This window comes from Rhododendron vialii, chromosome 6a, assembly GCF_030253575.1.
Source record: "Rhododendron vialii isolate Sample 1 chromosome 6a, ASM3025357v1".
Classification (NCBI taxonomy): Eukaryota; Viridiplantae; Streptophyta; class Magnoliopsida; order Ericales; family Ericaceae; genus Rhododendron; species Rhododendron vialii.
The window spans coordinates 39,330,659-39,348,670 of NC_080562.1; the positions used below are offsets into that span (position 1 = coordinate 39,330,659).

General features: G+C 36.7%; 2 protein-coding genes across 6 annotated transcripts; both read right to left on the minus strand.

Annotated features, from left to right (window-relative positions):
* Positions 1-164: 164 nt before the first annotated feature.
* LOC131330907 (uncharacterized) lies at positions 165-9,447 on the minus strand. Of its 5 annotated transcripts, XM_058364659.1 has the most exons (12): positions 9,073-9,447; positions 7,708-7,797; positions 7,591-7,614; positions 7,424-7,501; positions 7,223-7,330; positions 7,047-7,115; positions 6,812-6,919; positions 6,477-6,542; positions 6,297-6,404; positions 5,960-6,139; positions 615-686; positions 165-529 (listed from the first exon to the last, which is right to left on the minus strand). In XM_058364659.1, exons 2-12 carry the CDS (start codon positions 7,732-7,734, stop codon positions 428-430), a joined length of 942 nt encoding a protein of 313 aa, XP_058220642.1. In that variant the 5' UTR covers positions 7,735-7,797; positions 9,073-9,447; the 3' UTR covers positions 165-427. The 5 variants fall into 5 exon arrangements, with proteins under 5 accessions (XP_058220642.1, XP_058220643.1, XP_058220646.1 ...); XM_058364660.1 differs by lacking the exon at positions 9,073-9,447 and having other exon boundaries at positions 7,708-8,715; XM_058364663.1 differs by lacking the exons at positions 7,591-7,614; positions 7,708-7,797.
* Positions 9,448-10,722: 1,275 nt separating this feature from the next.
* LOC131330902 ((-)-germacrene D synthase-like) lies at positions 10,723-17,054 on the minus strand. The gene is made up of 7 exons (XM_058364653.1): positions 16,773-17,054; positions 15,516-15,801; positions 13,668-14,043; positions 12,985-13,203; positions 12,100-12,238; positions 11,763-12,011; positions 10,723-11,270 (listed from the first exon to the last, which is right to left on the minus strand). The coding sequence occupies exons 1-7, from the start codon at positions 16,917-16,919 to the stop codon at positions 10,977-10,979; spliced, it is 1,710 nt and encodes a 569-aa protein (XP_058220636.1). The 5' UTR covers positions 16,920-17,054; the 3' UTR covers positions 10,723-10,976.
* Between the last annotated feature and the right edge of the window lie 958 nt (positions 17,055-18,012).

Consider the following 18,012-nt stretch of genomic DNA (forward strand, 5'->3'; position numbering starts at 1 on the left):
TCTCAAATAGCATTCTCACAGCCTAGATCACCATATTAAAGATGCTGAAACCCACGCCTGTACCTTCCAAGAGCTACCAGAAAGGCCAATGAAAGACATCCTTATTGTGGATGCTTTTGAAAGAATACTCAAACTAAGGTCACAACCAACCAACATCAGTTATAAGACTTCAAAGAAACTAAATGATTTTTAAACAATCATGAGTACAGACAGTAAAATACAGTTTCAATTTGTACGGGAAATGACAAAACAAAGATATACACCACTATTGTCAAAAGCCTTTACAAAAAGCAGCTTCCCATTGACTACACCCCTAGGTTTGAAGACTTCACAAAAGAGAGTCATAAATAGGGTCTCTTTGTCAAAAAATATGTGCCTGCTTCACAAAATTCCATATGCATGTAGACGTCCTCTTTCTAAGAAAAGCTTAGACTCCTCTGGAATTGAGAGGCTTAAACTTCATTTCCATGACTCTCCAAAAGGTTTGAGTATCAACTTCTATGTACCAGTTCAAAGCATGAACCACAATCTGTTAATTTAGTGAAACAATAAATTAGCATATAGATACTGCTCTAAAAGTTGTATATCAATTTGAAGTGTAAAACTCATCTTACACTATTCGACAGCCAATGACGCAATCTAGTTGAATTGATCCTCTTTCGCTCCATAGCCTTTTCCTCCCAATCCTACAAAACCCCAATGAAAGCATAACGGTAGTCATTTACTTGTCAAAACACCAACTTAGAATTAGGAATGAAATTGGCTAAACAATACTTGTTGTACCATTCTGTGCACTTGGATTTTCATTTGAGACTGAATGCTATAGCAAAATCTCCGGATAAACAACATTTGTTGTAGTGTCAGTCTCATCCTCAGGGAGGAGGACACTTATACGATCAAAAGATGTGCATCTAGACAATGCGACATATAGCTGGCCATGACTAAACACTGGAGTGCGCAAATCTACACCAACAAACTTTACTGATTGTCCTTGAGATTTATTTATAGTCATAGCATACGCCAAGCGAACTGGGAATTGGCGTCTAGTCATTCGAAATGGGAATTCAGATGACGATGGTGTTAAGGAAATTCTGGGTATAAACTCCAAGTTTCCTGATTTTTCCCCAGTTAAAATCTTTGCTTCAATAATGCGAGTGCCACACCTAACAACCATCATTCTCGTGCCATTACAAAGTCCATTTTTGGGGGAAATGTTCCTTAACAACATTATAGGACAACCCACTTTCAACTCTACCCGAAAAGACGGAAGTCCAGGAGGATCCAATGAGTTTAAATACTCATTTGGATAGCGGTTCGTAATGGAACGATCAAGTTCATCATCTTCGGACATCTTATCTGCAGCTAAGTAAGTGAATGCATCTCCTGGAAACACATTTAATGCGGCTGCATTAATGGCATTGACATCCTCATTTCGAGCAGAAAGAATTGATCGTTCTGTCAAATAGGTTGGGGTTGATGTGGTTTGAATTTCCAATTGTGGGTACACTGTAGACAATAGTTCCGTTAGGTCTTGGCATTTGCGTATTGTGGGTGGAAGATGCACAATTTCTTGTGGATTAGCTCCAATCTAAGAAGTTAAAAATCATCAAATTAGGAGGTATAAATGTGTTCTTAATTCAAACTTGAGATTTTAGAAAGAAATACTTAGAGAGAAGATTACCTCCATCAGGAATCTAGCAAAAGTAACATTTTCAGGATCCATCGGATTCAAGCGCATGTTCAAATCCAATGTCAAAACATGTATATCGTTCCATAATTCAGATCTTCTCAATGACGCATTAACAATTTGTTCACGCACTCCTTTAGGTACCACTGGTAAAACTTGACGAAAATCTCCACCAAGAACTACAGTGATACCCCCAAATGGCTTTTCATTATCGCATATGTCCCTAAGGCTACGATCAACTGCTTCAACACAATATTTATGTTGCATAGCAACTTCATCCCATATTATGAGTTTTGTTTCCCTAAACAATTCTGCTTGTAAAGAATTCTTGCTAAACCCACAGACAGAATTTTCCAACACATCCAATGGAATGCGAAAAGTCGAATGAGCAGTGCGACCTCCTAACAATAACAATGACGCAATACCAGATGAAGCAACGTTTACAACGATATAGCCCAAACTACGACATTTTAATGCAATAGTATTGTAGAGAAATGTTTTCCCTGTTCCAGCTCCGCCATTCAGAAAGAATGTAGTTCCTTTATTTTCGAAAATAGAAGAAATGATAGCATCATAAGCAGCACGCTGTCCATTGTTTAGTCGCTCAATATTAGTTTGTATACCTACCTCTTGTGCCTCAATCTGCAGTTGCCGATGTTCTGAAATCAATCGGTTACCGAATACTACACTCCAATTTCCAATTGGTATAGGCATAGGCGGGAAGTCAAGTAAGTTTTTACCTGATTCATGGAGCAATTCGTCCAAGAGATACAAACCATAGTCTTCGACTTGAGCCTCGGTTGGGTTGGCAATGGAAAATAATGTACGAATCTTATGCGCAAGATCATCGCATATATGGATACAAAATTGCTTCCATAATGCATATGGATGTAGGGGAGAGCATTGTGTAAGAATAACACCAAATAATCTCCTGAGTTGGTATCCAGTCTTCATGACTGAAGCCTCTTGAAGACATTGTATCCATTCCTCATCATCTTCCAAAAGCCCCCGCGCGACACATGCTAATTTAAAGGAACCGTACAATACATTGTTAACCGTGCGTAAGCTTTCATACGAATCTGGCCCTTTGACAATAGTTAATAGCAAACGCAGGTAAAACAATTCACCACAATTAGGGCTAGCAAAGTACATTCTACCTATTGCATACCCCATTACTCTTGGTGTCCAATATTGATTGGATTTCCAAACAAAATATTGCGGGAATTCTTGGTATGTGTACTTCTCAGCATCTTTATTTGAAGCATACCATGAGAAAAACCTAGTTAATGTTGACACTTCTTGCGCAGCCCTATTTCGGATAGTCTCTGGTGAATCCGCAGGATTGAAAACGAACTGATGCATGCCGGGCAAGTGGATTGTCAATCGTGTAACTGTTGGGAGTTCTTCATGCATATGATGACCAAATATTCGCCAAGCAGCTTCTGGCGGGCCAATATACCTTGAATCAAGATATTGTTGAATTTCATTTGCAGATCCCAACACCATGGTTGTACGGTCGTAACCTTTATAAATGTACTTGTGAATATATTTGACACATCGCATACCTGCACATACCTCTACATTAATATGACAGTTGAACCGTTTGGAAAGATAAGGATTGTAAGGTACAACATCCCTATTATCAACTTCGTGCCCTCGAACAACATATACTTTGCCATCACTACGACGACGATAGATGGGATATCCATCTTGGTCCATGGTAGTTGATTCTGCAAAGGCTCGAGGATATCTTTTAGTACACTTTTCATTTTCCATACATGATGCATTCGGATTTCGAGCACCGCATGGTCCATGCACCATACAACTCTTGACAGTTTCGAAAAGCGTTGGTTCATCATTTGGATCTGGGAACTCGGCACAGATTAAGTTGTCTACTTGAGCGCAAGTTCGAATCTTACATGGTCCTTCTAGAAAAAGAAGTGCGTGCATATGTGGTAGACCTCGTTTTTGAAATTCAATTGTATAAACATGTGCCACTTTTTTACCAAACACTTTGTTTGTTTCAATCTCCTTCATCAAAGCCTTTCTTTTTAACTCAAAAACACGGGCAACTAAATCAGGACGATCTGTAGGTTTTTGATGAGGCAACAAAGCTGAAGTAATTTCCGGCCAATTGGGATTTGCAGTCATGGTGAGAAAAATATCAGGGTGCTGGTTGTAGCGTGTGATAGCCATTGAATCCTGAAAGATCTCAAACATGTGTCTTGGACCACCAACAAAAGAAGATGGCAAAATAAATCGTTTACCAATTTGGTTAGGGTTTAGCTCATCTGGATGGATACCAGTAAAATCTTGGTAGAGTCCAGTACGAAATTTGTCTTGATTGAGCTTATAGTATGTTAATCGATTTTGCTCGGTTGCAGCCCAAGCATCCACCAGAAACTCCTGGAAGAGTTTACCTGACCTCAAAATTGTTGAATACTCATTCGGACGCTCAAACAATCGATAACTATAAAATTGCAGCTGAGTAAGTCGATCAGAAGATAGTTGATTAGTCCGAGTATCCCACTTTTTCATCTCAGGTTCCCATCCAAGCTCTCCATATGGGAACAGTAAAACATAATGTAGTGGCAAGTATGCTGGGTGGCATTCATTAATTCGCATTAACCCATTATCTCCTCTCAGATGTAAGATGATATCTCTCATTCCACTGGCCTTAGTTCCATCCCCTGGTACTACAACCGCAATCTCATCTATTGTCGGTAAATTGTATCGTCGTCGATCTGTAGATGAACTGTAGTGAAGATGGGCCGGTAAATTCTGTCCTGTCTCAGCTAAGTGATTCAAAACCGCATAAGCTTGGCGAAATTTACCTACAAAGGCATTAACCTCTAATAAACTGCCTTGTATTGTTTCAAGGACATCCCTTCTTAATTGAGGATTTCTCTGACTACGAATGTTTAAAGCAGAATTAGGGTCATAAATATACAATTGAGCATATGATCCAATCTGACCTGCTTGCGGTAGTAGTGATCCTGTTCGATGTCGTAATTCCCCATGGATAGTGAATGGAGTAGGACCCTTCCCACTAAGTACTCTTGGATCCAATGTAGTGCCAAGGCTAGTAAAAGCATTGGCTGCATTGTAATCTCGAGTATTACTTCGAAACGATTTGGATCTAACATCATCACCATCATACAATGCTTTAAGAGGCGGAGGGGGTGTAGAAAGCAAATGTAGCTTTATTGTACCTTGCAGACAGCAAGTTCCAAATAAGGGATTCTTTTTAGAAGATCTTGCCAACTTTTCGTCCATCCAATGTAAGGCTTGACAGTGAGAACATAGAATGTCCATCTTGCCAAGATAATGCCTGCCTAAATTTATATGTGCAAGACTATGAACTCTTGAACTCGTAGGGATATTTTCAATGTTAACACCATAAGAAAGATCCTCTTGGTTGATTTGGCTTGTAGGAGTTGACCTGCAAATATTGTGATTCACATGACCAATTTGAGGGTGTTCCAATTTTAAATTTAAGGATATTATCTTAAGAATTAAACATGTTTTACCAGTTTCTTTGTGGAGCGGACGATGTGCTTGGCAAGGACATCAAACATGTGGAATTGTTCCTTGTTTTAGGTAAGTAGGATGCCGGCTCAGTCACTATGTTAGCCAAATTGGTAGAAACAATGTGCGTAACCCTTTGACGCTTTTGCGCAGGCTCGGTCCCATTGGTAGAAACTGTTCCTTGTTCCGAGCAAGTAGGATGTAGGCGACTGGCTGTGGTAAAAGAGGTTATCTGTTGTACAGATTGAAGACATTGTCGCTTTTGTGGAGGGTCTACTCGTAAGCGTTGTCCAAGGGGAATCGCAATGCATTGTTTTAATCTCTTTTCTCGATCTCGTCGCACACGTTGGGCTAATGTTGCTTTAGATATAACATTATCATTGAGTGCCTATAATATGAGACTTGTTATAAAATCTTATAGGTTGTATGTTCATCAATCACCATTTAAATCAGCATATATGTCACAATTTATATAACTTAAAAGTAAGAGTTTGATAACGGCAACATAGTGTCAATGACTTCTAATGTGAATGCTCAAAATTAACGATAACACAACCTTGTGCAAATATTCATCCGAAAGTACATTATCTTTGTGCATGGTACACACACAACATAACATTAGTTCTACATGATAGTCCACAAATACAGAAAAATATGATATTCCAATAGGTTCTTTTCTTTTTTATGGAGTTTACTCAGTATGTATGGTAAGACAAACTTTAATAAATTTACAAAGAGTCGTACCGTGGATTTTGCATGTAGTGCATTCTGTTGTAGAGATTGCAGACATTGTCGCTTTTGTGGAGGGTCTACTCGCAAGCATTGTCCAAGGGGAATCGCAGTGCATTGTTGTAATCTATTTTCTCGATCTCGTCGTGCACGTTGGGCTAATGTTGCTCTCGATATAAAATTATCATTGAGTGCCTATAATATGAGACTTGTGTTATGAAATCTTATAGGTGGTATGTTCATCGGTCCACAAATATAGCAAAATTATGATTTTCGATCAGGTTCCATTTTTGTGGAGTTTATTCACTATATATTCTAAGACAAACTTCAATAAATTGTCAAAGAGTTGTACCTTGGAGTTTTCTTCGCCCCTATTTGCATATCTTCCAGTCTGTTTTCCCTTACCCATAGAGGTTCCCTTCAGTTTTTCCACAGCTATTGCATCTGCCATTCTTTTCTCCTATTGATAAATAGGTGACATGCATCTGTAATGTTTTAAAAATAAGAAAACAAATTTAGTTGGGGGATGTACCTGACGAATACGAATCTCAAGCTCATCGTGGATTACAACTCCATTTCTATGATGAAGAAGATCAACCTATAAATGGAAATTGAATAAAGAGGTCAAAAAAAGTTGCACCAAGAAGTTATGGATTATAGGAAAAAAAACTGTAGATGACTTCTACTGTGATTGATCAAACCAAACATAATAATAATTTGGACAAACATTCAGTAGAGACTCAATAGTATATAGTAAACTTCACATTCAATTCTCATGGGGTGTACTTGCTAAATCTCTTTAGGCACGGACAATTCCTAGTATATCTTTATGAAGACAAACATCAAGAAATGTAAGGAGAATCGTACCGAGACATTTTCTTTTCCGTTGTTCGAACATGTAGACTTTTGTTTCCCCTTGCCAATAGAGTTTGCCTTTCGTTTTTCCACAACTTTTGCTTTAGCATTTCGTTCCTCCTTTAAACAAATAGGTATCATGCATTAAGAAATATCTAAAACATGATACAAAAAATATATGAATCTAAAGGCAGTACTTCACAAAAATAAACCGACTCAAACTTAAACCAATTTATTGTGGGCGTACTTGACGATTATGAAGTTCTAACTCATCGCGGATCACAACTCCACCATTTCTATGTTGACGAAGTTCAACCTGCAAAGTGATTTGTGAGAGGTTAAAGAAGTTATATGAAGATGTAGACTAAATGAGAAAAGCATAAATGCGGCTTGAATTAATTTGAAAAGCACAGAGACTTGTACCAAGGCATTATCTTTCCGCTTGTCCGCACATGTAGCCTTTTGTTTTCCTTTTCCCATACGGTTTGCCTGTAGTTTTTCCGCAGCTATTGCTTGAGCCCTTCGTTTTTCCTTTCAGCGAATAGATAACATGTACATGAGTAAGTTGGGGGAAAACAATATGAAGAAATGAACATGGATAAAAGACTCAATTGGTGAACTTACTTCACGAATACGAATAGCGTTGAGTTCTTGCTCATCGCGTATCACAACCCTGACATTGTTTTTTTGGAGGAGTTCAACCTATATACAGAAAATTATTTGCGAGAATAAAGTCAGACCAAGAAGATGTCGACTTGCATAAGAAAAGAATTAACGGAGCCTTCAATTACCGTTCTTTGCAAGTGTTTGTCTGCCTGTTCAACATGAGATAAAGAACAAAGCATATGAGAATTCATATAGATAGATACGCCAAGCATGCTTAACTCGTAGTGGGACAAATGACTTACTTGACCGAAAATAGTAATGTTATCCATGATTCTAGAGTTAGCTTAGTTAGCTTAGACCTTGATAAGTCGCTACAGGTAGTACTGCAAAACCTGTCAAGTTTCATATGTAAGCCAGTGACCATTTAAAGATTCGTGCATGTGTCAATTATAATGTTAAATTAAGGTAGGACCATAAGTCAATTGATTTGGAAATATATGAAAAAATAATATTAAAAGTTGATTCTCTACCTACCAAAATTTAAAGGGTTCTTCCTCTTATTCTTCATCATATATGGGCAGTCAAAATATAGAGGCAATCACACCATCAATTTATCCCTTCCTACGTCAGCTAAAAACAATATTCATTGTCAAGGACACCATCTATGTATCTTGTGTTGATTTTAATTTTGGCCAGTTATCCCTAAATTTCCATGTGCGTTATTTTAAAAGTTTTGATTTGCATTTTTTGTGGGGGTCCATGAAACGAAATCGGGTTATACAAAAAAGATAGAGTTTATGATCGAGATCAGCGAAAAAACCCACCCAAAGAAGCATGGACCCTTAAAAGAGTATCGTCCGATACTCTCTTTTCGTGTCTATTATTATGAGAAAACTTGTAAGAACTTCTGCAGCGTTCCTAATTGTCCCTGTTTTTTTTTTTGTGTAAAAATTGTAATATATCTCCACCGCTTCGTCGTCATACCAGTTAAATTGTCTATTAGTATGGTTGGAAAACGTCAAGAGAGCTGATTCGAAAGTGGGAAAAAAAACATACTTTTTAGGGGAAATCTTATTTACGGAGCTCCGTAAATAAGAATTTACGGAACTCGCGACCGTCGAAAAGTATTTTGGTCGATTTGGACCATTGATTGCTAAAATGAACGGTTGAGATCTTGCAGGTTCCGTATTCGTTTTTAAAGGCTACTACTTACTTAGGTTTTCGTTCATTTCAAAGTGCAAAGTCTATATACTTTTGAGCAATAGACTTTCGTTCATTCCTAAGTGAACCGAACCAAAGTATTAGCAAAAACCTAGAATTTAACCAGGTCCTCAAAATCAAAATCCAGAATTTCTTGACAAAAATTACTTATGGGGTAAAAGTTACTCTGTTAAAACCCAAAACTTTCCCCCAACAAACAGTACACCCATTGAATTTTTCCACACCAGCAGTATAAGCAAAACCCTAAATTAATTGGGTTTGATTGAGCTCCACCAAAAAAAAAAAAAAAAACGAACAGTATAAGCAAAACAACCCACATAATAACAGATTATTAGCAAACCCACCCAGAAAACAGAGTATTACCAAACCCACCAAAAAAAAAAAGTATTAACAAACGCACAAAATTTTTTGTTGAGTTTCCAGCAGGTAAAAATCAGAGAAGTTACCTGTAGAAAATGATAGTTGAGGAGAGTGATATGAGAGCAGAACAGTAGAGATCAAGCGAAAGGGTTTTGCAATTTTGGGGTTTTTCGTTTCAACATCGGGTAAAGAATTTTAAATGGTAGAATGGGTTTCTTGTCTTGAGCAAATAAAGCCACTGATGACAGAATGGGTTCTACTTCAGTACTCCACTGAATGACGTTTTTGAGCGGGCAAATGGTGGAAGGCCTAAAATGATCCTAACCATGGGTTTGTAGCTTGTTCAATCTGAGCCGTTGAGCACTTTAGTAGAACCCAATCATGACCATTGTTTCATGTGGAAATCAATCTGAGCCCTACAATGTGTATGTATTTTCAAAAAAGATGAGCTTCCTTATCAGATAGATATATTGGACAATTCCGCATCTTGAGTAGCCCGACAAATGTTCCCAAAATGTACTACAGTAGTTTGAAAGAGAACGGTGGAAAAGGACAGAGGAAAAATCCGCAGCCCGTGACTTGCAAGGAAAAGGCAACACTAGATTCAGAAGATCTGTAATAAAGACACGGATTTCATTTTGTAAAAATCTTGACTAGCGGTTTAATCCTCAGATTTTTAAGAATCCGAACCGAACCGCGAGTAGCCTTAATAAAGACACAAAGATTATTCAATGCCCTTGGGCCTTGGAGGCCAAGGAGTAATTATTTAATAGTGTAAGAGTACTGCCACGTAGTACTCTGAATCACTATACAATCACATGTTTTTGTGAGCCTCATACATTTAACGGTAGACCCCTCAAGAATTTGAGATTGTAATGTGGTCTGAAGTATCACATAGCGGTACTCTCAAACTATTGTATAATTTCATGGGCCTAAGCCTCTTCCCACCACACGTTGTTGTGGGGTCTTCACACTTATTATTTTAACGCTCCAGTGAAATATTTGGCTAACTAGAGGCATGAGGCACCACGTGACAATCGCCCAAGGATATTGAATAATCTTTCAACTCAAAGAGCAGCTTTGACAGATCTTGTGTAATTTAGGTGTTCAGACTTCAGAGGAATTTAATTTGACAACGTCAAACCAACTAGTCGCAGATCATTATCATTGGACTCAATCACTTATATTTATTCTCAACTCTCTCTACTAAAAATGTGTTTTTGATTATGGACCATTGTGAGACTTTTCCTTGTTAAGTTTAACAACTCCTTAAATAGATAACTAAAAGATGAAATGGCAAGTGTTGAATATCCAAATTCGGTTATGTCATTGGTGATACCCTAATAATCTAACAGATTTTCGGTTTAGGTGTTCAAAGGAACATAGGGCTTTTTTGGCTAAATAATCTATTTGAATTATTTTTTTTGTCCGTTATGTTACTGTTGAAGTAGCACATGTATTTTGAATTGTCGCTGTATTGGAGCAACCAAGTAATCTCCGACCTTCCCCAGAAATGCTTCCCCAATTTTCCCCAGAATTGCTTCAGCCGGCCATCTCACTTCTTTTTATACTTTTTCTCACTTTTTTTTTTTTTGCTGTTTTTGCTTTAATAATTATAAGAAATCACAGAATATAAATTCGAGCACCCATTTTTTCTGCACAAATAAATGACTATGGACAAGTGCCCAAAAAGTCAGAGTGCTTTTCTGAACAAATATATATTCATTGGGGACACATAACAGCAAAAAACAACTTTATTGCTTGATGGAAATAATACATTGCACACGATATATCTTACCGAGAATCCCTAACCTAGCTTTAAATAGAACAAAAACATGCATTCCGATGAATACATGCATGTTTCATAAAAGACAAGGCCATCGCTTGGAAGACTCTTTTTATTTCTTTAAGAAAATATAGTAAGCATACATATGTATTTTCATGATGATCTGTTTACTTGATCTTTGGACTCAATTTTGCGACAGCGATTTCAAGTTGGCACAGGATCAACGAGTACTGAGCTCACAAATCCCTTCAACTTGGTTCCAGAATGAGTGTAATTATCTCCATCCTTGTATAAAACATAAATAACTCGTGCGAGGTTCAGAGGTAGCCGGAGGAGAGGCATCGGGACGGGGGTTGGGCGGAGGAACTCTGAGTTCATGTCTTTCCATGCATTTGTAACTCGTTTCTGGAATTCAACGATAGCCTCTTCTTCTGTTGCACCGTATTGTTTCATGTAGCATTCAATTGAGGAGGCTATGTGACCTCTTTCTTGCTCAAACTATAATTTCACAACAAAAACTGTTAATTAGCATGGAAAAGAGGTAGCTACGTAGTAATTTGTTTTTGTGTCCTAATTCATTGACACCATTTAACATGCATGGTTGGAATCTCAAATCTCAAGACATGATCGGGTGTCATCAGAATTCATTAGGGAAGCACTTTTGCATATTTGGACACGAAGGATCGAATGTCATGGATTTGCAACCTGTTACTAGAAGGTTATAATGTAATACCACATGTTGGGAGGAGTAGTCATTATAAGTATTGTGATATCACATCCCGCAATGGAAGTCTACATGGGTGATCGATCTTGAGCTTATAACAATCCCATGTAAGATATTATTAGTACCTTGGGCTTAAGTATTTTGGATCATATGGTGTGGCTTGTGGATCAAAATCAAGATACTAAGCTAGTGGTTATGCGGGAAACATAAGACATAAAAATTTATGATGAATAAAGATATTTGTACGTTGGATTTGTATATCTTACCTTGTGGCCAACCACGTCATCAATGAGTCTGCAAATCACTGATGAACCTTGAACAATCAAAGGATTACTAGACACCCAATCAAAGGCCTCTTTGGTCGCCAACTCTCCCATTCCAGTAAAGGACATGGTTGAAACAGCTTGGTAGCCACAACTCAATAGTGCAACTGGCCAGTGCTCGTCCATACTTGGAACATAGCCTTCGTGATACCATTTGGCTTCTTTACAGTATACTCCAACCAAATCTTTCAACTAGAATTTTGAGGATAATGAATTAGTATTGGGCGAAATTTCAATATTATTACTAATATAAAAAAAAGTAAGTCAGTTCGAGGCAAACTGCGGATTTTGCGTATTCGACTCCATATGATCTTTCTTGCTTGGCCATTTCATCCTCAATAATGTTGAAAGTATCCAAAACCATTTGATAAACAAGTTTCATATAATCCGGAAGTTGATCCAAGGCACCGACTTCCCACCTGAAAATCAAATAGGTTACGGGAAATGACTTAGGGGTATAGCGATAGGTATGGGAACCAAATTTAGATTACATTATTACATTCTACTTTTAGATTCTAGTAGCCCCAAAGGTACCTCAAACTTAGCTTTTCTACAATTCACGTCCTTGCATTGGTCTTAGATTGCGTATGTATCTTCGATATATGATCCTTCAGAAATCAAACAGTTTCTTCCATGTCTTGAGCATTTAAAGAAGTTACTATTTCCCCTTTTGCTTTTGCGAAATGATTTTTGCAGTCCAATTTTCATATAAATATGCTCAAAAAAAATTTTAGAGTTGTATTGTGTAATTTGAAGTACTATAAAAGATAGTTTTTTCCTGCATTTATAAGAAAGTGGATCCATTTTTAGCTGTGAATTCCATCACGAACTCAAGATTTCAAATCTTGTTGTCATCGAAGACATTCGCCGCAAAATTGAACAGTTAAGGGTTTGTAATTTTTTTATATTCGTAGATTAGCGAATGTAGTTGCACGCACTTTGGCAATTCTAGGTTTGTGAGGTTCTAGTATTCATACTTGGGAAGTTAAACTTCTTGATTGGTTATTGGATCCCTTGTGAAACAATAATCAACTTCTTTGATGTAGTGATATGCTTTTTATAACAATAAAAGTTTCTTACCATATTCACAAAAAGAAAAATAGATTATTATAACGGGTCAAATCAAAATTAAGATCACTGAGAGAGAGGGTGTACAAAATTTTACCTTTGGATTGCATCATTGAAGAGCACAAGCTCTTCGATGGTAGCATTGCTAGCATCGTACATGTCATCAATAATGGAAGTCAAGCACATCACTTTGGTTAGATTTCTTATAGGAATAATATAATGGGGCTCATACACTGCCAATATCCAAAAGTACATCTCCACCAATCTGTCCCTTGCAAAAGGTAGTTTCCCGGCAACGTCCAAAGCTTTCCACCACCTAAACCAAAAATTGTACCATGAAAAATATAAGGTCCAACGTATTAATGCCCTGTATGGGATGTCTATGAAACAATTTCTTTTCAATTTTACTTGTATTTTCTTCTTCTTCTTTTAGGCAAATTTTCTTTCTTTCTTTTTTTTCCATTCATCTCAACTAGAGAACCGAATGAATTAATTTATGTACAATATGAGTTTTCTTTTAATCAATCGACAACTTACGTGTGTGAGGATTACCAGTTGGCAACAATGGCCTGGTTTCCGATATTGTAGTTGCGTTGGTTCAATACGGGGAATCCGGAATTGAGAGGGGTAGTGGGTGGAATGATATTGTAAAATTGCATTTTTTCTTTCATAAATTATGAGTTTCCTTATGAAAATGAAATAATAATGTAGCATTTTTTTTTAAATGCCAAAAAGAAGAGTTTCTAGAGAGGCTTATTAAACAAGTAGTATTATACCCACCTTGTGATTTCGCTTAACTCCTTCTGGTGCAATTTCTGCAATAAGTTGAAATCCAATTTTGCAAAATCCAATAGAACTTTATTGTGGGAATCATCTTTTTGATAGAAGGAAATAAAAAGCCTTGACTCGAGCCTTGTCAAGCCCTTGTGGATGGGCTGATATAGAGCATGAACTACTTGTGTCGCAATTGGATTATTACTCAAGTTCGGTAGTGCAGAATTGAGGTGAGTGGTGGTAAATTCCATTGCTTCATCTAGTATGTCTTCTTGACGTACACTCAGAAATGTAGCTTGGTACAAACTCAATAATCCTCTCACATCATCAATCAACGATTTCTTAAATTTTCCTTCATTGTCCTTGAATTTGTTGAATACATCTGCGTAAACCATTCAAAAACATGATCAATTGAAAAATAATATATTAGAAATATGAAAATTATCAGCAATTGTAACAAGGATTAGTAGTTCCATCTTCAGAAACTTTCATGAAAGTAGTCATAAAAGCAAATATTTTTCCCAAACTAGAGAGGAAATATAATACAGTATTACCGGTGTCTATTTTAATGGACGATACAGTTATTTATATCCTATGCAATTAATATGACCCATGCAACTATCGGTATTTAGTAGTAGTCAAAAAGAGCTTTAATAAAATCTTTATTTTGCCGGAAAAAAAAAATTCACAAGCAAAGAAACTAAGTAATATACGTTTTCATGTTTCCATAAAAAGATACTCCAACATTTTGGATATGTATTCCCAGAATATATGATTTCCAAGCTCTCCTTTTATCGTCATGTATATGCTCCTTTTTTTTTTTTTTTTGCGTACTGTGACCTACTTTTTGATACATCTTTCTGTAATAAATATTTTAAAGGGCCCACTTGGTCATATTGTGATTAATGGAAATGCCCACTTTTATTATAGATATAGTTGTGGTTTCAAGAACCTCTTGGCTTTCCCACTTTCATTATTGTACTAGTTTAACTAGTTTAATTAATTGGTTTCTTTGATGGAAAGAAACTAGAAGGTCTCTAATATAGGTCCCTAATCTAGCATAGATATGTAGCTTATGGTATCCATCAATCAAGGCAACTCAAGTCATGCATAGGTTTAAATCTAATATGTGCGTATTCGGTGTTCAACTTGAACAACAATGGCCAGAGGTTAGTTCGATCATTTTTGCGCTGCGTATACCGGTATGATATTATTTATTACACTTTATCGATATGAAGAGTAATTATATAAATGAACATAGACAAAGCCCTCGCGAAAAAGTGTATGGGGAATAAAAATGTACTCCCTCCGTCCCTTTTTTAGGGTTCAGTATTTCATTTTGAGCTGTCCCTTAATAAATATCTATTTTGTAAAATTAGTGGGTAAAAGTTTGTGAATTTTTCATTTTGCTCCTAAAAGTATATTACATTTTGAAAAGTTAGTGAGTAAAAATGTAATAATGATATTTCCATAGAGGGTAAGGAGGGAAAGTAGAGGTAAAGGTTGATGTGAAATGTGTAAATGATGATGTCTTTTCAATAAGTTGAAATTACGAAACAAAATACTTAAAAAGAGACGGAGAAAGTACTACAGATGGAAATGTGTTTCCGTAATTGCAATGACATTTATTTGTTTCTCTTCTTGTTGCTTATGATAAAAAACTGAGGCTTAAGGGTAAATTGAGTTCTAGCGATAACAACACTTAAACAATATATACGCATTCTCTAAAGCTCTCTCTCTTTTTTCTATTGATCATTCTCGATTTCATTGCTTATCTTTAATAACAATGTAATTTTCCGTTGCCGTTAAAAAAAATCACTTTCCTTAACTGTACAAGAGACAAAGGTGAATTACCACAAGAGACACGATATCCGTGTTGTCTCAGTAATCGAAAAGAGAGAGCAGTAATATAAAGATCCTCATCATTGTTGATATTTTTGTGACCACTTTGATGATAGGTTTCATATATTTGATGTAATCCTTGCTCAATCTCTGTTTCGAAATGGTAAGCCACGCCAAGGCGCTGGATCGCATCAATAAGGTCTAGCTGTTGTGAACATTTACCCTTTGCTCCCACTAGCTGCTTTCTCACATTTTCTTTAAGCTGTTGGTGATTTTGCTTCGTGTTGATATTCACTTCCTGCCAAAAAATTTATAAAAAACAAAACAAACAAATATGTATTAACATTATTATGTGGACTAGAACATTAAAATTGTTGGTTTAACGGTTGCGTAATTACACTTAGGTATAATGAGATTGTGAGTTCAACTTTTATGAATACATTTGTTGATGGTTTGGAATTGTATTGATTCGTCTAACAAAAATATACTTATTCTGTTACTTAGTATAACTTTATTTCTTCTTTTTTTAAATTAAAATTTATTTTTATTTCCTCAAGAAAGTACATTCGCATCTTGGATAGGTGTGACCGTGTGAGAACCGAAATTAAAACGAAAACTATGTAACCTAGAAATAGAATACTTGCTTTTCCAAGCTTGGCCTTTAAAATTGAACGCAATCAAAATCATTTTCCCAACCGGGCGAGCCCATCACACACAAATTTTAATCTAGTTGAGCTTGAATAGTGGTTTATTTCTTACGGAGTATATGTATTACTCATCTGCCATGTTAGGCTTTTCTAGTTTTGTCAATGTCAATAGGGTAGTGATTTTCACAACTTTTTTTTTTTTATAGCCACTTCCTCTCTTTCTTTTTTTTGTCTTTTGGTGATGTGAATTTATAATATTGTCATTTCAAGCATGAAAGAGTGAATATTCACAATAGCTATTTGGCTATTGAAAGAGAATGTGGTTATAAAAAAAGGAATGTGAAAATCAATTACTTTCGATAACCCAATTTGCTTTGATCAAAACAAAAAGAAGTCCTAAATTATTGGTCCAATAACAAAAGTCATTAGTATTCCCTTTCCACCGTTCTCTATTTCGCCATTGAAGTAACAGACCAAATGTGAATTAAAATTAATTTACACTATTACAAGGCTGGAATGATGTGGAGAGTATATACTAATACATAATGCATGATTAATTTTCATTTAAATCTGATCGAAAAAAAGATATTCGTTTAAAGAAAAATAATACAATTAATTTTACCATGTCAGCAAAAGCGTAGGCAAGGAAATGATCTCCCCAAACACTAGAATGAAAAACTGATTCAGGACGACATTGTGTGACTTGAACGGGTAGCGGTGCCTTACTTGACGAGGTTAATAAAACAGTTGGGATGGCAGAGAACTCCATTTTTCTTTGTTGGGTGGCTGTGAAACGGGAAGGAATATTCAGAGAAGAGGAATATATGAAACAGAAAATGGGAATTGAAAGGAATAAGAGAAGATCAACAGTCTCCAATCCTTTCCACCCTCTCACTAATGGTGTAGAATAAAGAGCAACATTGCTTGCTATTTATAGACGACTAGATTCTGTTGGGAATGGCATTCTTGCAAATTAAACAATGGTGCTAGTACCACACCCAAACACATACACACACTCAAATGAGTGGTGGGCTCGATACACACACTAGAGTGTACGTGTTTTAATATAATTCTCCAGCCAAGGATGTACGTGTTTTAATTCTAAATTCAGCTACACCACCAACCTTTGTCCAGACTTGGAAATCTTGTACTGTATAGATTATAGTGCGGCCGATTTGGCCGTCTATTTTGGTGCAGACGATTCGAATTTAATCCGATCTCTTATTGATTAGAACCGTCTATTACTCATTCATTGGTGAAACAAATAATCGAATCGGCCGCAATACACCCTTGTAGGACAGCTTGGCCTACTGGATTCCCTTTATTCCATCTTTTTTCGTCTCTTCCAGGTTTACAGTACAGTACTGACAAGTATTTTTATTTTTTATTTTTAGGAGAAATCGTTGGAGGTGAAATGGCCAAGTAAATGGAGGAGAGAGAAGAGAAAAGTACAAGGGGATTTTGGTCTCGGTAGAACAAATTTCTCCCTCATTAACTTCTTTCATCCTATGCTTGGGTACCGGGACATGGAACCCCAAATTAATTTTATACTGTACTACAAATGTCTTTTATGCTCTGTTTGATATGAGGGATTGGATTAGATGGAATTGTGGCGAATAGATTTATTAGTGAGGGAAATAGTAGTGAGGGGATTATTTGGGAGTAGGGGTGCAAACGATCCGAGCCGCTCGCGAGCGGCTCGAAGCTCGGCTCGGCTCGGTTCGAGACACAAACGAACGAGCTCGAGCTAAAATGTTCGGCTTGTTTCATAAACGAGCCGAGCTCGAACTAGTCGAAACTCGGCTTGAATTGGCTCGCGAGCCCAACTATATTATATATATATATATATATATATATATAAT

Bases quoted from the DNA above. Each gene is read 5' to 3' on its own strand.
- LOC131330902 (XM_058364653.1), bottom strand. From the start codon at position 16,919: ATGGAGTTCTCTGCCATCCCAACTGTTTTATTAACCTCGTCAAGTAAG. The intron at 13,204-13,667 runs GTGGGTATAATA...TTTTTGGTTTAG, and splicing joins GAGTTAAGCGAAATCACAAG to GTGGTGGAAAGCTTTGGACG. The intron at 12,012-12,099 runs GTTTGCCTCGAA...TCAAAATTCTAG, and splicing joins TCGAATACGCAAAATCCGCA to TTGAAAGATTTGGTTGGAGT.
- LOC131330907 (XM_058364659.1), bottom strand. From the start codon at position 7,734: ATGGATAACATTACTATTTTCGGTCAA. The intron at 6,920-7,046 runs GTACGCCCACAA...ATTTGTTTAAAG, and splicing joins TAGAACTTCATAATCGTCAA to GAGGAACGAAATGCTAAAGC. The intron at 687-5,959 runs GTACGACTCTTT...GGGGTTTTGTAG, and splicing joins CACTACATGCAAAATCCACG to GATTGGGAGGAAAAGGCTAT.